General features: G+C 34.8%; 3 protein-coding genes across 5 annotated transcripts in view; all 3 read left to right on the forward strand.

The window, feature by feature from the left end:
• The window catches only part of LOC135132153 (monocarboxylate transporter 12-like), a 343,441-nt gene that overhangs the window by 70,546 nt on the left and 248,758 nt on the right, over positions 1-24,137 (forward strand). The gene's annotated exons all lie outside the window — the stretch shown is intronic.
• On the forward strand, positions 8,357-13,666 carry LOC135132990 (uncharacterized). The gene is made up of 4 exons (XM_064061210.1): positions 8,357-8,378; positions 8,742-8,792; positions 8,856-9,217; positions 13,541-13,666. The coding sequence occupies exons 1-4, from the start codon at positions 8,357-8,359 to the stop codon at positions 13,664-13,666; spliced, it is 561 nt and encodes a 186-aa protein (XP_063917280.1).
• Positions 16,208-16,907, forward strand: LOC135132992 (uncharacterized). The gene is made up of 3 exons (XM_064061212.1): positions 16,208-16,393; positions 16,463-16,707; positions 16,814-16,907. The coding sequence occupies exons 1-3, from the start codon at positions 16,208-16,210 to the stop codon at positions 16,905-16,907; spliced, it is 525 nt and encodes a 174-aa protein (XP_063917282.1).

A 24,137-nucleotide genomic window follows, 5' to 3' on the forward strand; every position in this document is an offset into this window, starting at 1 on the left:
TTAAAAGTAAAACCGACTTTTTGCTGCTTATCATTCGTTCATTCATTTACTCATTCATCGTTAAAGGTCAGTGTGAAAGTTTTTTGGTAATTTTGATTCTGACGGATGTTTGGTCCTTGTGACAACGATTTTACATTGTTTATTGGAACAGAAATAAGAGCAACTTAGAATGCTACTACCTTTTTACAAGAAATGCTGAAAATGTTGTCCTTGACTAGCAATACAAGCGTCAGACCGTCGCAAGAGGTTTGTTGATAGGTAAAAAAACACCGGAGTAGCGGCTGCCACTTTCACTTGTTGAAGCTCTTCGATTATTTCTGGACACTGTTGATTTCCACAAACGTATTGTTTCATCCAACCAATACACGTTTCTCGAAAACCGTCGCTTGAAATCGTACTTGTTGACGAGTATGTGGAGTTCCATCGGACAAAAAGTGAGTTACACAACGTGGACAATCAGCGGGCTCCAAACCGTGCACTTTGTCAACATGGTATGGATGTGACCGTGTTTTTTTAATGTAGGATGCACTACAAGCTGCGAAAATCCAAATTCTCCTTTCGGCCCCATCACGACCACGATCGTGAGTTTGAGGTTGAAGGTACCATGATCTCGGAGATGCTGTACCACCATATCGACACACTCTGCATTGGAAAACTGGACCATACACCGATTTCAACGACCGCTCGATAATGACTAGCCCTTTTCGTGTTTTTCACGTTGCGATTAAAAAAGTGCCTGATAAAGTTACTTTTTTGGTTCTTACTCCGAGTCCCCTACCCATTCATTGCAGTAACTATGTAGGTCACGAAACATTACCAGCGGCGCGTATAACAATTTACATTTAATTTCAAATATTTTTTTCTAGACACTGCTACCACTTAGGACCGTGAATTTTTGCCAGTGACATAATCATATTGTGAGCTATTCCCCATTTTTTTTTTGCATGTATTTCGCAGTCAGCCTGTATATAATGGGTTTCTCGAAAACGGCTCTAACGATTTCGATGAAATTTACAGGTTGGGGGTTTTTTGGGTCAAAAAATCGATTCATCGTAGTTTTAACTTCTGAAAATTACAGCTTCATACATTTTCAGCAATTTTCAGGCAGTGAATTATATTTGTTGCTAGGCAACATCAGATGACACTACACGAACACGAGACTGTTTTATAAGAGAAGTTTGGGCATGGCCGACTAGTATAAAGATTATGGCCTGTCCAAAGGAATGCCAAAGGTACCATACGTGCTGCCATCTATTAATAATTCAAAAGCGACAAAAGAATTATTAACACTTTTTGAAAGGCACAAAGGCATTCATACCGAAACAAACCACCATTACACGTTTTGAAGTCCCATAATGTCAAGTCAAATTAAAATTTGGCTAAATTATTAAGTGTAATTATTAATAGATGGCAGCACGTATCGTACCTCTTGAACAGGCCATAATCTTTATACTAGTCGGCCATGGTTTGGGTGACAGTCTGACAGTACGTTTGACGTACCTTTTTATCTTCAATTGTACGTACCGAAACATACTCCACTGTATAGAGGACGTTAAAATTCACCGTCTGAGGTGAGAAAATTTACGGAAAACTAAACAGTGAGCGGATAAAAGGCACACGAAAGAGCGTTGAATTGAGGTTATTGTCAAGCATTCATTTCAGATGTTCCACGGTCGGAGTCAAAATGTGTTATTTGAGTTTTTGGGCTCACCGTTTCGCACACTTTCGTAAATGGCATCTTCGGGAGCAGGGTTGAGATTGAGAAATTAGGAATAACGCAAAAGAGCACGGTAACTCAGTATGTTAACCACACCAGAGGCGAAACTCTTCTGGCAGTAAGAATGTGGTTGTGACCTTTTTCTAGAATCGAGAGAGAGAACTAGGAAAAAGAAAATAACGACAGAGAGAGAACTTGGGTAACAAATGAGATTTTAATAAATGTCAAATAATAATTCCAGTTTTCTATTCTTTAATCTCTACATGTCACTCATCAGTATTTAAAACAAAGACTGCTTATGGAATTTCTTTTTTAATGTGTTTTTAAGTAGCGCGTGTACTTCAAAATGCATACTTATACATATTTATCTGTCCTAATCTGATCTAATACTACCAAACGAGCCGAGTAAAGCTCGGTCAACCAGATATTTGCTCATTAATTAGTAATATTTTTTTTATTTTTGCGAACAAAAAATAACAATTTTATTCATCATTTTTATAAAACTTACTTAAATTTGCGTTTCACCTACAGATGCGCTTACTCTGCTGGAACGCGTTTGCGCAATGTGCAACATATACATATTTTCTGTTATTGTTGGTGGTTAAAAAAATATTTTGTGTAAGTTCATGGTGTTTGTCCTATTGTGAATTGTGATTATCGATTCTGCGATAAATTCAGAATAGTATAGTAAATACCGTTTTGTCAAGAAAACAGTACTAAACCTACATAACCTCACTTCTACATGCAATGCAGCAAATGCAATTTCTCAACACGTAAGTATATTTAAGAGGTTTAATATTTCTGAATATAAGCATATTATGAATGTAGAGACAAAATGATGAATGATGAAGGTCCAGGCGCAACCAAAAAAAAAAGAAGAAATCGAGTTAGAAATTGCGGGAGATACGCAGAAATTGGATGAATTGGTAAGCATTTATTATTATTATTATTATGAACTCCTAGTATTTATAAAATAGTTTCAGACTGATAATAATCTTTATTTGCAGAAATTATTAATAATGAACCAAATTGCTTTCAAGTTTTCAGGGCAAGGAAAAAAATAAGCTCTCTTTTAGTGAACTCAACAATTAACAACGCTACATTATGTAAAGTTGTGATTTCTTAAAAATTGTAAGTTAATTTAATTGTAGGTACCACACGGAAACTAGAGTCCCTGTAGACTACAGGGACTCTAACGGAAACGTCACAACAACGCCACAACTACTGAAATTTAAAAAATGGTGGGACCTCATTAAGCGCAGATAAAAGCAAGAATGAATTCTCATCGAAAAAAACATGAGGTATGATTTTTTTTATTTTAATTAATTATATCTCTTTTCAATGAATTGGTTATACAGCAAATAATTATTAAATAAATATTTCTGTATAACGATTGAAATGTAGCAAACCATTGTTATTTCCATTGACAATGTATTTTTATTTCATTGTAATTTGGCAGTGTATTTTTATGTTTAAAAAATTTATATTGTGTTTCACATCAGGTGATTTTTTAAATTTATGCTCTGGTTCCCCATGAAGCTTATGTCAGCAGTTTCAGTTTCACTGCTGACATAAATGCCATGGGTAACTACAGCAGAAATTAAAAAAAAAAATCACCTGGTACAAATTTTCAACGAATTGGTTCTAGGACAAATAATTTTTAAATGTATAAATATTGCCGCAACGTTTCAAATACACTGTTATTTCCAGTGACAATGTATTTTTGTGTTTAATAAATTTTATATTGTATTCCATACAAGTTTTTTTATATCCATACCCCCTTTCACATGAAGAACATTTATTAAATGTTCTGAACTAAATAAGTATTAAACATTGAAAATAAATATATATTCAATATTTAAAACCAATATTGATTTCCTAAAAAAAAATCTGTCGTTACCCATATTATTTAAATGTCAGAACTTCAATATTTATTACATATAAAATGTTACTGGGGTTGTTGCGGCCCCAACTGACAATCCTGATCGACCTGGCCACATCTACATCAATCGTACAGGATACCATTGTTTAATCTTTCAACTGATCTGCAATTCACATCTACGAATTTTAAATGCTATGTAATTAAATGCTTCGCACCCAGGAAGTACACACGATTTTTCATTTGGAATAATTCTAATGTGTTGCCGGCAATGAGAAGAATCTATGAAGAAATACGTGGCACTTTTTACTCATTAAGGACATATCTAATTTTTTGAACACTTGTTCTTCATATTTCTTTAGGGGATTCTGGCTTTTGACACCCCTAAACGTGTTAAGGACCATTACTGAACGGTGTCATGGAGATTTAAAAATTAGGTTCAGATGCCTATTGAAACATCGGGTTTTACACTATTCTCCATAACGAGCTGATCATATTGTGAATGTGTGTGTTGTTTTAGACAAGCTATGCATTCAGCAAAACATACCAGATCTAAACGAAGGAAATAACGATGCTGATGGTACTTAGATTGAAATACATTAAAAATTTATTTTTAACTGTTTCCATATTTGCAGTAATTTTCAATGTAGAGCATCAAAATGCAGTCGCAGCACAAGTAGCCCGCCATGTAGATCCATTCCTGACAGAAAGAAGGAGAATTCGAGATGTTGTTATTGTCAGCAGATTCAGAAATCAATGAAGTTTGACCAAAAATGTTTATGGTAAGAATTCGCACTTCTGAAGAGCCGATCTGGGTGTGATTTTTTGGCACCAGAACATCATTGGAAACGGTTTTGACATGGCATTTTGTTATCCCTTACCGCAATGTAAGTACAAAAATATGTTGTTTATGAGGTGAACATTTTTATTAAAAATTACTCCTATTTATTTTTTCATGTATTTTCCGAAAAGTCGAGGATGGCCCAACTGTGCGAAGAATTGGCAGTGACAATAACTAGTTTTATGATTTGTTAAACAATCCTTTTCTTTTTACTTCCCGAGCGTAAGCAAAGGAAGTATTGTAATCGAGTCCGTCGGCCGACTCTCTACTTCTACGTTTTCTCGATCTTTCATGACCCCTAGAAGACGAAGAAATAGGTCTCCCATTTCCGTCTCTCTGTCCGTCCGTCTGTCCGTCCGTCTGTCCGTCTGCCGTCCCGGATTTTTATTAGACAGATAATCTCCGAAAGTACTCGACCGATTGTTGTGAAATTTTGTACTTATATTAAGAATATCATGTTGATGGTAAAACGCTAACCAAAATTTGTCTAATCATCCCCACCACTAATGCGATGACGTCACTTCAAAATTGTACATAGTAAATGGGTTTTCAATTGTATAAAATAACATAGTCCTACACATGTAGTTTACAACTCCGAATCGACTTTTCACCCGAAACGTCCAGATTTTTGGAAAAAAAATCAAAATTATAAAACAACATTTTGAAATTTAATTTTTAATCTGCTAACCAGAATGCTTTGAAATGTTGCAGATGTTTTAAGGCTATAAAGAGCATCATAAATCTTTAGTCAAAAAATATTTGCTTATCCCCTCCAAAAACTTGATGACGTCAGCTCAAAAGTTTGTGGAATAAATCATATCTAAAATGTACAAAATATGATGAGTCTGTACTTGTGGTATATCACTCCATTCATATTTTTTGGATTTGCATATACAGGGTGACTCAAAAAAATTAATGAATGCGTAAATTTATTTTACTAATTTACTCAGAAACTACAAAACCGAATGCTTTGAAATCTTGCAGATGTTTTAAGTTTATAAAGAGCATAATAAATGTTTAGTCAAAATATATTTGCTTATCCCCTCCAAAAAATTGATGACGTCAGCTCGAAAGTTTGCTGAGTAAATCCTATCTAAACTGTAAAAATATGATGAGTCTGTACTTGTAATTTATCACTCCATTCATATTTTTTGGATTTGCATATACAGGGTGACTCAAAAAAATTAATGAATGCGTAAATATATTTTATTGATTTAATCAGGAACTACAAAACGGAATGCTCTGACATCTTGCAGATGTTTTAAGGTTATAAAGAGCATAATAAATGTTTAGTCAAAATATATTTGCTTATCCCCTCCAAAAACTTGATGACGTCAGCTCGAAAATTTGCCGAATAAATCATATCTAAAATGTACAAAATATGATCAGTCTGTACTTGTGATCTATCACTCCGTTCATATTTTTTGGATTTGCATATACAGGGTGACTCAAAAAAATTAATGAATGCGTAAATTTATTTTATTGATTTAATCAGGAACTACAAAACTGAATGCTTTGAAATCTTGCAGATGTTTTAAGGTTATAAAGAGCATAATCAATTTTTAGTCAAAATATAGTTGGTTATCTTCTACAAAAAACTGATGACGTCAGCTCAAAAGTTTGCCGAATAAATCGTATCTAAAATGTACAAAATATGATGAGTCTGTACTTGTGATTTATCATTCCATTCATATTTTTGGATTTGCATATGCAGGTTTTTTAGGGTCCCTCCTAAAAAAATTGATGACGTCACCCTTAACTTTTGCTGAATAAATCCTATCTAAAATGCAAAAAATATGATGAGTTTGTACTTGTGATTTATCATTCCATTCATATTTTTTAGATTTTCTTAAGAGGTGGTTCAAAAAAATTAATGAAGTCAATTTATTTTATTGATTAAATTAAAGGCAACACTTATTATTAGTATTATACCCCAACCAACCAAATTTGGTAGACATAAAATTTGTTAAAGGAAAAACTCGGTTGAAACATAAGGGTAGCACGCTTATTTACATCGACTTTAACATTACAGACCTGCATTTGTTTTATGCGCTCACTTGGTTCCGCGAATGTGGAATAGGCATGTTTATAATCAACCAATTGTGAATTTCACCGTCAAGAATTAAAATAAAACCCAATGTTTTATATAATAAGCGGAAGTCGAAGCAATAAAACCGATGGTCGTTTTGTTTACAGTTTCTCTGTTTGACTCTCACGTATGCTGTTACGCTTGTCATCTTAAATTAAGAATGTTTATACATAAACGATTTTCAATTGCCCCTCATATTACTAGACAGCGGATTTCTGTCGGGCTAAGTCACGATTATAGGGGGGGACGTGCTGGATCGCCGGGTGATAGATAATCACTGAATTTAATCAGTACTAATTCCATAAATATAATTGACGATTTATTAATCAAACGGCTAAATAAATGAGAACGGGAATTAACAGCAGAGTGCAACGAAACAGCGTTATTCTAATCTCAAATAAACGAAGTGCAGTCCGCAACCTCAATGAATTCGCATCCCGTACGAGCCGTACCGAGTTTGGCCTTGCCTAGCCCGACAGAAATCCGCTCTCTAGATATTACACACCGGCGCCGTATACGTGAGTAAATTGTTTCGTTATTTTATTGATTATAAGAAATCAATATTCAAAACGACCCAATTCATTTTCCCGAAAATTTGGGAATACAATAATTTTATTCTTAGTATTACACTACATCTATCCCAACTGATATACGTGTCCTTGCAAAAATGTTGATGACGTCATCACATTTTTTTTTTAAATTCCCACTACAAAAATGTAATGAGAAAAAAAAACACAATAGGCATGCAGTCGTCAAGTTTCCGACAGCGAGGGAAGTACTGTCTAAACTCTTTAGACCAATTTTTTATTATTGTATATATTTCAGTGTAAAGTTGTATATGTAAGAATTAGACCTTTGCTTATAAACAAATCTGAAAACTTGCTTCTTTGTTTCATGTTAAATTATTCTTATGGCACATTTTTCTCAAGAATACCGATTCGGCATTCCAGTCGAATGTGAGTCGAGTCACCGGTGAGACGTATACGTCTCCACTCGAAAGGTTTGAGACTAAGCCCCTTAATCGATGGTGGATATCGAGCCTTCCTGCCAGTGTCGATTGCTGATAAACAAGGACTATCATTTGTGAACACCAGGACGAAGCAGAATATGGCTGGTCATAAGTTGTACCAGCATCTGAAGAAGATGGGGATACCCAGTCGTGCAGTATGCAGTCATGACCATGGCTGACGGAAATCCAATTGACGTTATAACGGAAATTTTTGAGGTAGAAATTGTGTTGAAAGAACGCCGTTTTCTGACCACCCTGACGTCCATACCAGAATAGTTCAGCAGCAAGACATTACTCGGCACGGATTTATTAAGCAAACAGGTATGATTTTGAATTTGCCAGAGATCAAGTGGCGCTTTAATGCACCAGGCTGGTTCCTCGTTGATCGACGAGTCAACAGTGGGTCGAGGCCTACCCGTCGACGCGGGGGAAATGGAACCACTCAGAAAAGATTAATGGACGGAACTGTCTGCTTACGAGAAGCGTAAGGTGTCTGAACTCCTTATAAGCAACAAGGTGTTCAAGAGCTATGAGTAATTGACGCCGTTTGCAAAACACTGCATTAACCTGACGTGTGCGCAGCCCATCTCTACGTCCCCGTATAGGTTGTCACCGCAACGATGGTGCAAATGATTAATGACAACATCATCGAGGAGTGTGACTCTCCTTTCTCTACTACCGTGGTGATAGTGCCCAAAAGGACGGGCGGATATGGCGTAGAGTTCCGGAAGTTAAATAATTTAACTGTGCGCTAATCGGTACCCACTGCTCCGTATCGACGACGTACTCCACGCGGCCCAACATTGTTTTTCAAGAGCACGATGGATTTAAAAAGCGGTTTCGGCAAGTTCCGATTAATTTAATTTAATTTAATTTATTAACGGGAAAACTCCTTTTTACCCATACAATGTATCATAACAATAAATTGATCCATATGGAAATAATAATATAAATAATAATAATAAAAAAAAAATAAGATTATAAAGATACCCTACCATATTAACTAAAAAACATTTTCGTGTTAAATTAACAAAATAGGATCATCATAATGAACTGCAATCTTGCGCTGAAATAGAAATCTAATTGTATTAAATAAAGAAACCTTCTTGCAGTATTCATTATCTGCCTCCATCGTCCTTTTTGTTGGGTGATTTCGACTCATATTTGTTGTTGACGTCGGAACTCTGAATATAGTCTGACTTCTAGTTGTTCTAGAGGAAGATGGGACCATATCAGTTTTAGATTTAGTTTTAATAGGTATATCATTTACACACATATATACATATATTTACTGTTACATATGTAACAATTTTGTGGTAGTAAATGGATTTAAGTCCAACAGTTACATCACAGATGCTGGAGTGCCGCAGGGCTCCACTCTTGGTCCTTTGCTATTCACATTATTTATTAACGATGTGCTAGATTGTATTCGCTACTCAAAAGTTCTCATTTTCGCAGATGACATTAAAATATACCGTGAAATTCGTGGTATTAGTGACTCCTTGCTTCTTAAAAAAGACATAAATAATTTGGTTTCTTGGTCATTGCTCAACTTTTTACCTTTAAATGAGAATAAATCTTTTATCATTTCGTTCACACACAAGCTTAATGTATGCGAGTTTGATTACAAAATCAATCATCACAGCTTACAGAAATGCTCTTCCATTTTGGATTTAGGTTTTGTATGATAATAAGTTCAGTTTTGCAGAACAGAGAGCATTACTTCACAAGCTAAAAGATCACTAGGGTTCCTTATTAGAAACTGCAAAGATTTCACTAGCATTCAAGCTTTGAAAACTTTGTTCTATGCTTTGGTGCGCTCTAAATTAGAATACTGTGCGTTAGCTTGGTTTCCTTATTACAACTATCAAGTAGTATGCCTTGAGAACATACAGCGCAGATTTTTAAAGTACCTCTATTTTAAGGAACAGAAAACATGGCCAACGAGAAATTATCCGCAAAAGAGCTCTACTAGAAAAATTTGATATGAGTTCATTATTTTGTAGACGTGTTACCGGCGTTATCGTCTTTTTATATAAATTATTAAATAATCAAGTTGATTGCAGGGCCTTAACTAATTCTTTATCCTTTCTGGTACCTAGAACTAACAGCAGGCATTCTGTAACATTATCAGAGCTGTTCAAAGTACTCAAAAAAAGTACTTGAAGTACCAAGTACAAAGTACTACTTGAAATAGTGTTCAAGTAAAGTACCAAGTACTTACTTTCAGCAAGAGTATTTCAAGTATCAAGTACTTTTCAGATGTACTTGAAGTACAAGCCAAGTACATTACTTCAAGTACTTACGAGTACTTGAAGTACTGGAGGTATACTTCAAGTACTTACAAATACTTGAAGTACTGAAAATGCTTCAAGTACTTTCTAATTATTTGAAATACTGTAGAACTAGATAACTTTTCCTGTTTTTTTAAAAAAGCTTAATATATTTTAGAACTGAATTTTTTAATACTCAGAATTAAATTAGGTATACAATAATACATATTTCGTCACATAAAAAATTGCATAAGCATCAACTTAAATGCAGAATGGTAGCTCACTTATTAATAATACTATGTTATTTATAAACAATATTCTTTTGAAATACTTTTACATCTTTCTGTTGACACAATGCCTTCGACAAAATTAACGTCTATTTCTAATTTAAAATTTAAAATAAAATACATGACGGTGTTGTCTATGTATGCTTACTATTAATTTATAACAAAAACATCGGCGCTGTATGGTATTTTCTCAGGCTTCTGTTGCCTTTTTTAATATTTTGAATTTTGGTTCACCACCAAAACGTTCTGATTTTTTAATAGAGTTGTGTTAAAAATATATGAATTTTATGAACCGGTAAGTGCACAGGGCCGGATTTGTGAAACTGAAAGTTTTCAGAAAAAAATTTTAAGAGCAGTGCGATACATATACATGCTCGTGACATAAAAATGTTTAAGTCACTATGTTGCATTTTCAAAAAAAAAAAGTATGAATTTTTTAAATAAAAAATAAAATGCCTAAAACGAGAGTCCATTTTCAGAGAAAACTATAACTCTTGAAAAATATCAAGGTGATCAAAGTAATTAGTCTTTTTTTACTTTTGCGGTTACCAAAAATGCTGAGAATTAACTTGGAATGAATGCCCCATATTCCTGAATATACCTGTCTACCACTTACGTATTTACTATTCTAAAAATTATTAAATTAACCTAAATACTACGGTGACTAAATAGTAAACACTAATCACTACAATGTTTGTCTAACTAAGTATGTAACTTTACACTGACAAATCACAAGTAATAGGTTCGTAATGCTGTTCCGTCCATTTATACAAAATTTTGTTTCTCTAATGTCACAATACTTTCAGAATTTTCCTTTACATTTTCGATTGGCTTATTTTTTATTTTTACCTGAAAACCCCAAGAATATGGCATTAGTAACTGATAACTACAATGACTTCAGGGAATGCCTAACAACGGCTTTTGCGAAAATTCAGGTAAATATGTACTAAATTTATTATTGTTAAAATATTTCGTAGGGGTGTATTTATCTAGGCAATTATACTAACTAATCGCGAATTTCATTAACTTTGTATTTTTTCATAATGTGAATATGTATTTTGTTCCATTTACGGAAGCGGCCACTGACCCTTTTGAGTATTCTTACCTGATATTGTAAATACAAATGTAAATTCAGTACTTCTCTAACCGTCCTGTATTTAAACATCGAAACCGAACGCTGTCTATTATTTCGCACACAACAAAACAAAGGTCCTTCGAGCAATATCAAAGTACAATTCGGTACTCATCAAAACCATACAATCATGGTCGTATCAACTGGATTACAAAAAACATTGGTACTACGAGCCGAGTTTCACAAAACATATTTCATTTTGAACAATATTGGGTTTATGTAATAAGCGATGCAATGTAATACGTAAAGTTGTTGTACGGTAATAAATAAAATCGGCACAGGAAAGATAAATGACACTAATTAGTGTGACTTTTAAAATCATTGTTTTTCTGCATTTCGTCTTTTTAAATTGTTGGTGTTCAAATAATTCATACAATTTAACAGATTATTTGAAACAATCATGTGAGAAAATATAAGTAGTAACAACAAACTAAGTTTATATGGCTGAACCATGTATAAACAAAAAAAGAAAATTTGGTAAAAAACGAGTGTCTAACATGATAAAGAAAATTAAACTGCAAAATATTTAACATAAAATTGTGTTTAAATTCCACGAGGAAGAGGCAAATATGAAAGTCTGTACCTGCCATCAGCACAGCTATTGCTATTATAATAAAAGGGATAATCCCCTGCCGAGTTCTCCGCCCTGACCAGGCTTCTTACTGACAAATACACGGCGGGGTTAAGAAACTAATGAAAGAATAAATATCTTTTTGAACGAGTACTGAATCATTTCTCAAATATTTTCAAATCCGACCTTGCACTTTAGCAGGTACGTCAACAAACCCGATTCCCTTTGGGGTACCGGGAAGGTACTGAAAAACTACCCGCAAAGTTAAGTTCCAGACCAAAATACAAAAAAGACAAAATTCATATATTCATAACTTTACATCCCTGAAAATTTTACACAGATCTCCGACCCTTCTGCTGTCGTCATCCACTCTCAAATGACATTATTTATGACATTGATTTTCTTACCTACCTATCTATCGACATTATGCAAGTACCTATGAAATGTACGTCATATTGTGGATAAGATATTCACAATCACAGATCAAAATATAACCTCACAGGAAACAAACACGATTTTACTATAAAAATACATCTAATCAAATAATTGAATTAATAACTTCAAGTATTTAACAGACCCTATTGTGACATGTGAAAACTTCGTAAAATAGAGACTAAAGTATTTGAAATTTCCACTTTCATATTTCAAGTAATTCAAGAGTATTTAAAATACTGAGTGAAGTACTTGGAGTAAAGTACTTGGCAAAATCAAGTACTAAACTCAAGTACATTTTAGAAATACTCCAAGTACCAAGTACCAAGTACCTAAATATAAAAGTACTTCAAGTAAAGTACTTGAAGTACTTAAAGTACTTGAAGTATTACTTCAAGTACTTTTACTTGAAGTACTGAACAGCTCTGAACATTATACACTAGCATTGCTAGAACTAATTTTGGGAGAAAAGCACCGATATATGTAATAAGGTATTTTTTAAAAGAAATAGAAATGAATTCCGATTTTGACATTTTTAACACTAGCCTTAAGTCTATAAAAGACACTGTTAGAATTAAGCTTAAGTAGTTTACACTTTACTTTCAGATATGGTTTTCATACTGTTGTATTTTAATTTAAGTTATTTACTTCTTGATGTATGTATATGCCTAGATTTACAGATTGTGTGTTTGATTTTTGATATTGCAAATAAATGTAGGTATTTATTTCGGCTTTAATTTATTCATTCATTCATTTATTTCTATTTCAATTTTATTTAAGTTACGTTACTGTTCTTATGTTTCATTATATTGAGATCTTTGATTATTTATGCATTTAATTTATTAATTTGTTATTTTCTTTGATTCTGAATTGTTGTCATTGTTTTTATATTCTTTATAATTGTCCTGTAACTGGAATGTGTAGTTCTGTTGGGCAAAAAACTTTATTATTATTATTATTAATAATATTATATTTAGTTATTTATATTTTTGTTATTTTTGTCGTTTAAATGGAATGTAATTTCTGTTGGACAATAAATATTACTATTATTATTATTATTATTATTATAAATGTCAACTTAGACAATAGATTTGAAGTATCAATAAGTCCATTAATAATACCATGCAAGAAGCAAGCATCAAAAACACGTCTTCTGGACTCTAAAATTTGAATATTGAAATGATGCATTATCCATCTATAATCACTCTTCACATGACTTCTTCCAAGTTTAAATTCCAATTTACGCAAAAACTTCTTCTGGACTCTCTTCATCAACTCCAAAACAACGATATAAATTGGAGACCATACAGCTGAGCAGTACTCAAGACGAGACCGAACCAATGAGGAATCTTAACGTTTTCACCGCTGTCTTAGATAAATCCTTACAATGCCGCCAAATTAAACCCCACATGGTTAGGGCCTTGAAAACAGTATAGTAACAATGTTTTTTGAATGTACGGGCGGAATCAAATATGACCCCTAAATCATTTATCTCAAAGACACGAGTTAAATGATGGTTGCTTAACATATATCCAAAATCAACGATTGATTGTATATTATAAAAATTGGTCTAAAGAGTTTAGACAGTACTTCCCTCGCTGTTGGAAATGTGACGACTGCATGCCTATTATGTTTTTTTTTCGCAGTAGATTTTAAAGCATTCAGTTTTTGTAGTTCCTGAATAAACCAATAAAATAAATTTACGCATTCATTTTTTTTGAGTCATCCGGTATATGCAAATTCAAAAAATGGAATGATAAATTACAAGTACAGACTCATCATATTTTGTATATTCTAGATAGGATTTATTCGGCAAACTTTTGAGCTGACGTCATTAGTTTTTTGGAGAAAATAACCAAATATATTTTAAGTAAAAATTTATTATGCTCTTTATATTCTTAAAACATCTGCAAGATTTCGAAATATTCGGTTCTGTAGTTCCTGATTAATTCAGTAAAATACATTTACGCATTCATTAATTTTTTGGGTCACTTTGTATAAGCAAATCCAAAAAATATGAATAGAATGATAAAGCACAAGAAGAGACTCATCATATGTTGTACATTTTAGATAGGATTTATTCAACAAAATTTTGTGGTGATGTCATAATTTTTTTAGGGTGGACGACCAAATACATTTTAATCAAAAACTTACCATGCTTATGATAACTTTAAAACATCTTCAAGATTTCAAAGCATTCGGTTTTGTAATTCCTGAGTAAATCAATAAAATAAATTTTTCATTAAATTTTTTTGAGTCACCCTGTATATGCAAATCCAAAAAATATTAATAGAGTGATATATGACAAGTACAGACTCATCATATTTTCTACATTTTAGATAGGATTTATTCGGCAAACTTTTGAGCTGACGTCAAGTTTTTGGAGGGGATAACCAAATATATTTTGACTAAAGATTTATGATGCTCTTTACAGCCTTAAAACATCTGCAACATTTCAAAACATTCGGGTTAGCAGATTCAAAATTAAATTGCAAAATGTTGTTTTATAATTTTGATTTTTTTTCCAAAAATCTAGACGTTTCGGGTAAAAACTCAATTCGAAGTCGTTCAACATATACTGAAGAGGACTACTTAGCGAAAAGATCAGCTATTTGTCGTCCATTGGTAGCACTTTGCATTCCTAAAAACATTTCACTGGGAATTTCATTATTTTTTTTTTTCTCTTTAATAAACTTCCAAAAAAACTTAGGATTATTTAAGATGATGTTATTAACTTTGTTTACATACAAAGTATAAAGATGTTCATTCAGTTCTTTACATGGAGATCTCAAGGATTTAAAATACAGATAATCATCAGTAAATCCAGTCCTTTTATATTTAGAATGGGCCAACCTTTTCAAACGACAAAGTTCCTTTAAAATGTAAATTGAACCATTTAGGATAACTGCTAACATTGCTCTTAATAATCTTCACGGGAATGCATTTTGTAAAACCAGATAAGAATATCTCATAAAATATCTCTACCTTCCTCTCCAAGTTCTCACCAACCAAATAATTATCCTAACAGATAGAGGCATAGTACTCATTTAATAAATCATAATCCCTACTTATAAAATCAAAAACTCTCATTTCAGAAGACAACACAGGTGAAGAGTTAGAAGAAATACACCATGAGTAAGGTGTATGGTGAATACTTTGCGAAAGAATTGAATCTAAAGAAACAGAAATCTCTAAATCATAGTCGATTAATAAAAATTAAATCCAAAAAAGTGTTTCTGCTATTGGGAATTTTGTTAACCTGTTTCAAATTCATATACGCACAAGTCGAGCTAATTAAATCATAATAGTCCCTACAATCTTTAAGGGAGTTAACATTAACTTTATTGCCATTCCACGCCAAATGCGGCATACTAAAGTCACCAACGATTAAATATGAAGAATCAGGAAACTGATTAAAAATATGATCCAGGTCATTACAGAAATCTTTATAAACATCTATGTGGGAAGCTGGGGGAATATAAATAGCACCAATAATGACATCAAAATTATTATTTTTCAGATGAATGTACACACATTCGACTGTATTACCACAATGAATATTTGAAACCTGAAAATCTTGTTTAACCCAATTAATACACCCACCACTAAACTTATTACTTGTGTTCAAATTACAGTCAGCACGAAAAATATCATAGTTCATCAAATTTAATTCATTATTCAAAATATTAGTAGAAAGCCAAATTTCACAAATTATAAGAATATCATATATACACGTATTAACCATTTTCGAAAAAATATTCAGTTTAGATCTGAGTCCACCAACATTATGAAAATAAAAGTTTAGGCCTTTTTTGGAATTTCTTTTTGAGAGTTAGCATTTTTTTTTTAGTAATATAAGGAAGATTATTTTTATATTTAATAGTTATATTTGATTCACCCTTCGAAGTTCTACCCCAAAGCTCTTTTCTAACTACTTTGCTAAATTCTCTCTGCATTTTGGTCAATTCCGGTTTAAAATGGTTACGATTAGGAAAGGGGACAAGGACAAAACGGCATTCGTGACATTTTTCGGGCTCTATCCATTTTTACGTATGTCCTTCGGTATGCGGAACTTTCTCACGACGTTGCAGCAGTTGATTGACCGATTCAAGGCTGGACTCCCAGACGTGTATATCGCTTATATGTATGAACGATTTCATCCTGTTGTCGGGGACATTTGCTCAACATCTGAACGATTTACAACTAGTTTTCGACAGACTTAAAGTTTTCAGGTTGAGCGCAAACAGGCAGAAGTGCGTATTCGCCTGCTCCCAAATAAAGTTCCTAGGCCACATTTCGCGAATGGGGAAATATCGCCTCATCCCGTGAAGATCTCCGCTATAATTCAGCTGGCACCGCCAGTTGACGTAAACCAGCCGATGTTGTTTCTGCAAACATGTAGCTGGTTCAGCTGGTTTATTCCAGGGTTTTCAGGTGTCGCCGAACCACTTACTCGGTTGACGAAGAGGAAAGCTCAGTGCGTATGGGATGCTGCCCAAGTTTAGGCGTTCGAGCAACTTAAACAACTCGCCACTGTACTACTTCTCCGACAAGGGGATCCGACTTTACCATATATTTTGAAGACGGATGCCAGTGCTTACGCAAATGGTGCATGCTTGTTGCGGGAGGAAGACGGCTCCTGAACGCAATTACACAACTATGGACCGAAAAGCCTAGGCCATTGTGTTTGAGGTGCAAAAATTTCGAAGCTACTTGGAGGGAGCGAGAGTGGTTGTTGCGTCCGACCATCAAACACACAAACGGTTGATGACTCTGAAGTCGTTCTCGGGAAGATTGGCGCGATGGGCTTTGTTGGAAGCAACAAAGAATGTCTAAAGAGTCATTCGACCTGCAACCTGCAAGTTAATTATATCCCAGGAAAGAGTAACATCGTGGCCGATACATTATCGCGCCCACCTCTTAATGATGTTGATATTAATGTGTCCCGTAGAGGTTATCCTCCCCAGAGTGTCTACAAGTCAACTGCATACTGAGCAGTTGAAAGATGAGTTTATTGAGAACTGAGAAGACAATAATGGACATCCAAGGTAACAACGAGGAGGAACTTAAAGGATGGCTAGGTAGAGGTTACGTAATGTTAGGCAGGTTGCTATATCGGTATAACCCCGATTCAGAGTCGTGCAAATGCCAACTTGTGATTTCCAAGCAGCAAGTTAGCGAAGTACTGGGGGAATGCCATGATTCTGCCCTGGCTGGTCACCCTGGCGTTGAGAGGAGGATCGACAGGGTAACGCTACGATATTTTTGGTCCACCCTGAGGAGAGATGTTCGTCATCATCTCCACAGGTGTGTTTAATGCCAACGCCATAAGGCTAGCGACATGAAGCCTGCAAGGCTTCTGCAAATGCTCGTAATGGCCCAGCGCTTCGAAAGCCTCGCGATGGAGCTATATGGACTACTAGCGATGACTCTCGATGGTAAAAGGTGGGTCTTTGCTGTTGAAGGCACCGCCATTAGTTGGAAGTCTTTGCTCCAGAAAAAACAACGACAGGGACTTACGCCAAGGTCGACAAGGTGATTCTTAGGTATCGAATGCCGCGAAAAGTGATCACTGATCAGTGACAAAGGCACTTAATTCGCGGGCGAAATTATACAGCAAATCACCTACTGTCTTGGGTTTATACAAATACTAACCCCGTTGTAATATCCGGCCGCGAACCCTCTGCCTCTGACGAAATCGGGAACTAACAGACAACCGTGCAGTTATCGATCTAAGTGGAACCGGAACATAATACGTGAAGTGTCACGTTACCAACAGTTCAGTTCGCGATGAACAATGCCGTGCACGCCGCCGTCGGTAAAACTCCCACATACCTGAGTTTCGGGCGCGAAATGCGGACTGCACTGGAAGTTCACCACGACCTTCGATCGATAGTCGAAAATGAAAATTTCGTGGCGAATATTACGCCACATCTCAAACGAATGTCCGACACCCTTAAAGATGCCCGCGATAGGCCTGATGGTCCACAGGACCGAGCAAAAAGGTACGCAGACCAGTATCGACACCTTAGCCCTGCGTATGAAATCGGTGACAGAGTACTTGTCGATGTGCACACACTTAGCCGAGCATCAAGCTCATACATGGGCCTTATGCTATCATTGAAAAGAAGAGCCCCGTTTTGTACGTTATCGCTGCCAAGTACGCGCCCCACAGCCGCTCGGCAAGTATTACGTCTCCGCCCTGAAACTTTTCGTATCACGAGAAGGCGCCGAAGATGATTCGCGCCGCTGCGGAGAAGAGGTCGTCCACGGAAAGAAGAACGTACACCTCTCTCGCTCGAAGAACCAACAGCTCATGAACCATCATCCCATCGGAACTTTAGAGTTGAGGAATGCCGTGAACAACCTCAACCGACAGCAACGGATGGGCCGCGCTGTCGTAAGAAAAAGACATGTTTTTGTTGCTAATGTTATTTCTAGGTATAACCGGATGCCACCTGAGGCCAGTTGTAGTATCCAAATGGGAGTGTTACGCGCAGCTACTAGAGCGCGTCTCGAACTAGTACTTTAGAGAGCATTGTAAGATGGTTTTGTGAAGTTTTCCTATTTGTTAATATAGTTCCTGAGTTACGAATGTTTAGTTTTATTTTATTTTCGGGTATATAATCGAAGGTAACAATACATATAATCTAAGACTTCCTTGTTTTCATATAGTATGTTCGATATACTTAACCTGTAAATGGTTTAGCCTGTTGGCTAACGATAGATAATAATAATAAAATAACATGACAACCCTACAAAATCAATAATTCCCCTGACTAGTTAAATTCGAAATAATCTCTTTTTAACATATAAAATAAACCTTGTGTTAGGTACGTCCTTGGATAAAAATTTTAACGGTTTTTGTAGTCTGCACATCTAGCTAGAAACACATTTGTGCACTTTTGTTGAATGGAACTAATTCGCAACAAAATTATCATGGTATATCCCGCTTAATTCTCAGGTAGTCAGTCCGTTGGATGTCAGATGGTACAATTGTGGAATTATTTGGCTGGTTTCCAAGTTTGCCTAGCATTTCTAGACCACGATGTTACATATTTTCATACCTTTCAGGTTGTGTTCTCCAAAGTTGATGAGTGATTATTTTATATTTAATAATAACTCAATGTTTACTGCAGACTAAAAAAAATTTCAAAATGTTCAAGTTACAGTTCGTATTCGTTGAAAAAAATATTGTACACAACACGTTTGGATGCCTGCTTTCCGCATTCACGCAAATGCAGCACTCCCTTCGGTCGTGCCGCAAACAAGCGTTCATAGGGGAAGGAGGCTATCCCGAAATAGTTGTGTAAATTACTATTCTCTGTTTTGACATTGGAATGACACTTTCCAGCACGCAAAATCATGCAATAAGAGACTTTCTTCCAATTCAATTTTTGGTGACATTTTGTTTAAGGAATTGGTACGACAGCCTTTCTTCGCCGCTGACTGGCACTGTGGTGAGATAACAAATTATTCTTCAAAAAATTAAGAAAAACAAAATTATCCAAGTCCCCTCTTTTACGGAGACACCAGAAAAAAATCGAATATAGTAACGTTATAGTGATTAGACCGTCATTTGTCGCAAATTAAATAAAATAAAATAAAATTTCACTTACCCTACGTTGTGTCTTATTAATAACAATTGCACTAATGTTTTAGTTCTTTTCCTTTCGCAAAATTTACCACTAAATTTCCAGATTTGTTTTATAAAGTAGTGTCATAACGCATGGGAGAACATGTTTTAAAGACAACGCAGAATTATATTCAATTTACAAATTTATTAATAAAATCACAGAAATCAACATATTTCCAGTCACAGTTTGGGAAATTAAAGATAATAAAATAACAGAGGCAATACATCAATATTGTACCCCCTAACTATGATTTGGTCAACAAAGAGAGGTCAACTGTGTTACTAAAAGAATTTTCTAAAACAATTTTCAGAGAGTTAGTGTTTGAATATTTTTAAAACAAAGTATTACTAACTATTATTATTTACTATTTACGAGTTTCTTTCTCTAGTTAAGAGTCTTTTTTTTTATTCTTATAATTTCTTTAAGTTAATTGTCTTATTTATTTCAGGTACATTCAGTTCGCTCCGCTACGAGAGAAATGCAAACGACCAACAAAATAATAAATTTCTCTAATTACATCAAATCGTGACGCTGCCACAAGTACTACGCCCTATCATCCGAAGCTACGCTGTCGACAATATTTCGCTTTCGCTTAGCGCTTATGAAAGGGTTAATTCATGCCACAAGTTTAGTTTCGCCCTAGCAACGCGAGCAAAATCGAGTATTAATTACGCTGAGCAAAAGTTACGTTTACGCAAAGCCTTACGCTCACATGCTATCTCGCCAGGTGATCATTAAAAAACATTTCTGGGAACAAGGCGCACCAAAAGAACCGGCGATTTATGTGGATGCGCCTCAGCGAATTGCGATGGGGTTGTAACAACGGCACCATCGGCGAATTGGCCAGTTTATTAACGAATGACTCGCTTACATAAAAAAAATGATGTTTTGAGCGGGAAACGGGGCTTCTATAGTTATAGGACGTTTCTAGCGCTCTGTTGATTTTTTGTGAAACAACTTCCTTTTTTTTGTTTCTGTGTTTTTTTTGTGGGTGTGTGTGTTTTGTTTTGTGTATCCCGCGGTGGCAAACGAGCTCGTAATTTTAGGCAGTCAACAATTAGCAAAGACGTTCCACATTAAAAAAAAACAGTCCCAATTAATTTACGGAATGGACGCATATGAAATTTACTCATTATGCGTCCAAAATTTGTATGTAATTAAATTCGTCCCCCCTTTTTTTATATTCTATTTGTGGTGAAACGCCTTTTTTTTATCAATTTCTTAACTGTTCATTTTAGATTTTTCGTTCATGTTATAAAACCTCAGCAAGTAATTTCGCCACCAAATAAAGTTCAGATAAATTTTCTTTATGTTCCTAAATTTTGAATGTGAACAACAGAAAGAAATAACACCTTTAAATTTGGATAATGGCAATTCTTTTCCGCTCAAGGCTTAATTCAACAAAACATGTTATCAACATTATTTTTGACCTACTGGAGTATGTTGATTTTTGGTTTTTAAAAAAATGACTAAACATTTCTAAGTGTTCAGGATTGACGATTTTTGAGTTACCTGTGAATATTGTTGTACTGCAACGAAAGAACTCTCTGGGCAACTTCACTAGCACCAAATTTTAACTAACTGAAGTTAATACACAATTTTTCTTTTTCACGAACTACGCAAACGGCTTTTAACCCCCACAAGGCAAAGTTAAAAAGTTCCCTTCTTTCACCCTACTTTTACTTAAATAATGACGCCAAAACTGGAGACGTCGCAGTACCAGTGGGGCAAATTTTTACAAATTCTGTGCCGTGATTGGCTCTTTAGCTGGCTTAGGCTCAGTTCTTCTACTCCCCTCTCTTAAATTGACCGAAACAATTTTATGTAACAATCTAATTCTTAATTATAATTGTTAATGACAATTAATGTCCTGAATTTTACAAAATTGTTATCCAACAATATCCGTTGAATAAATGGCGTGATCAAAATTATAATCACCGAATAAATCTATACAAACTTCTTTCCAAAAGTTGTTGTAGGTGTGTTTTTTTTTGACAACTTTTTCAAAGCGCTGACAGTGAAATGTCTACAACAAATTTTGTTTATTTTTCCTGAAAGAAAGATTATGGAATTTAAATCGATTGTTATGTGTAAAGGAAACTGAAATAGTTGTTAAACTACCCTCTCAAAGAGGTCGCTTCTTGTCTAAAATCGAACTACGCAAAGAAAATCGATGATTTTTCCTATTTCCTCACACCCAACTAAATTGTAAAAGCTATGTTATTGCTGGGCGACAATCGTTTACACCTCTCGCCTACAATTTTATACCTGTCTCTATCTAAAAGGGTTGACCCTATTCTTGAACAACAGAAAAAGGATATTCTATTTTACATTCAAAATAATGCTATTATTAAGTTTGAAACATTATAAACCTCATACCTACATGACATTAAAATAAAATGAAATAAAATAATAAAAAAAATCAAACAAATAGCTAACTAAATTCTGCCCCCTTGATTGTCGCCTCACGCAAAGGATTGAACTAAATTATTGAATTTAGATCTTTTAAACAAATCAGAAACAAATTATTCCTTTCAACAGATTTTTTGTTTTTGTGTTTATTTAATTGTTTCCTAAATATTTCAATTATTTCATGTTTAGCAAATTGACTGAACCTGCACTGTAATCTGATACTTTTTCACATTTCACGGAATGCAGGGCCATCTGCACCCTTATAGGGATCAAGTGGATGCTGACGCTGGGAACCTGTCGACTTGGGCTACGCTCTATTATCGCGCATATGTGCATTACAGTGGACCATGCCAAAGTGGCCAATTGTTGCAAACTCACTAATAAATGGCTAGAAAATTGTTACAGGTGATTTCAAGTTAACAAAATTTATTTAATCCTAACTGGATGTGCTTATTAATAATATGCAGTGTACTGAAACTTGAAGATTTCAAATTAAACCTTCATTTAATTTTAAAAGACAAGAAAAAATATCACAAGATCAATTATTCATATTGTTATCGCACTTTGACTTGCAATTAAGGTTATTTGACTAAGTTTGACGATTGAAACTAATTTAATAGTCGCTGCCAAGGAATATTTTAAACACTGCACTGGAACCAATATGCATCTGGACGATTGGACACACCCCTAATCTTTAACAAGACGCAATACTTATTAAGTGCATTTTGTTGCTTTTACGATTTCTAGAAATCCATGATAGTTTTTGTGGCGTCATGTGCAACCGAAATTCTGAGAAAGAAATAATCTGGTCCTACGCTAACATGCATACAAAATTTCTTAAAGTGACCCATGACAGACATTTTCCAGATCTACGAAACACATGTGTGTTTGCTTAAAATTTCAAGTCGTAACGTGCAACATATGTATTTTTCTCAAAATGAGATCAATTAATCGCACTATTAAATGATTGGCCGCTCGGTATAATTAAAATATCCTGGCGCTTACCACAGCACCAAATAGTTTGTTGCCGATGCAGCCAAATCGCGCAGCTCAGGGGGCTTCTCTGACCTGTTTTCATTTGAGGTCACCTACAGTTTATGTTATTAGTAAAATTTTGTTTGTTTTTACCTATTTCGTACAAAATTTTCCAGTTTCTGCCAAAAAATTGCAATTAGCGCTGACAATAAACAATTATTCATTTGTTTAAATTGGACGCCATTGTGATGTACTAGCTTAAGGGATAGGGAATGAGAGATGACAGAAAATATAGGTTAAAAAAATGAGCTTGTGTAATTTGAGAAACTAACAATATTACCTACCCCAAACAAGACATCACATTTTGGCGACGACTATTAAAAGAACTCAAAAGAAGACCAACGAAGCGAAAAACAACGAACACTCGGAACAGACAACAGGAAAAAAACATAACCTCAACACAACACGTGGTTCGCAACAAACGAATCGAGGAAAAGATAACAGAGAACATGGACACACACTCAACACCATTACCTGCATTTCATATAGCAGAAGCATATATATTTGTCACTTCCTGAACTACCAGCAAACACAGCACAACCCAATGAATCACCTTATCTAACAGCTAAGCGAAAGCTCAAACAATATTTCACCCCAAGAGTCAACAATGAATTTGAAATGTTTAATTTTAGGCAAGTCAGACAGAGCGAGAATGAAACAATTGATCACTTTTACGCAAAGTTACTGAAACTATCCAAGACTTGCACGTTTGAAAACCCAAATGAAGAAATCAAACTTCAAATCATCATGAACACGAAGTACACAGAACTACGTCGATATGGACTCACTAAACAACCCAATCTCGATGATTTATTGAGCAGAG

Source organism: Zophobas morio, unplaced genomic scaffold (genome assembly GCF_036711695.1).
Source record: "Zophobas morio isolate AGI-343-1 ecotype UQ-CSIRO unplaced genomic scaffold, CSIRO_AGI_Zmor_V1 ptg000021l, whole genome shotgun sequence".
Lineage (NCBI taxonomy): Eukaryota > Metazoa > Arthropoda > Insecta > Coleoptera > Tenebrionidae > Zophobas > Zophobas morio.

Excerpts from the sequence above, each read along its gene's own strand:
- LOC135132990 (XM_064061210.1), top strand. The coding sequence starts at position 8,357 with ATGGATTTAAAAAGCGGTTTCG. Across the intron at positions 8,793-8,855 it reads TTTAGATTTAGTTTTAATAG|TAAATGGATTTAAGTCCAAC; the intron begins GTATATCATTTA and ends ATTTTGTGGTAG. Across the intron at positions 9,218-13,540 it reads CCATTTTGGATTTAGGTTTT|CTGAGCAGTACTCAAGACGA; the intron begins GTATGATAATAA and ends GAGACCATACAG.
- LOC135132992 (XM_064061212.1), top strand. The coding sequence starts at position 16,208 with ATGGTTACGATTAGGAAAGGGGACAAGGACAAAACGGCATTCGTGACA. Across the intron at positions 16,394-16,462 it reads TGTATGAACGATTTCATCCT|GTTGAGCGCAAACAGGCAGA; the intron begins GTTGTCGGGGAC and ends TAAAGTTTTCAG. Across the intron at positions 16,708-16,813 it reads TTGACGAAGAGGAAAGCTCA|ACGGATGCCAGTGCTTACGC; the intron begins GTGCGTATGGGA and ends TATATTTTGAAG.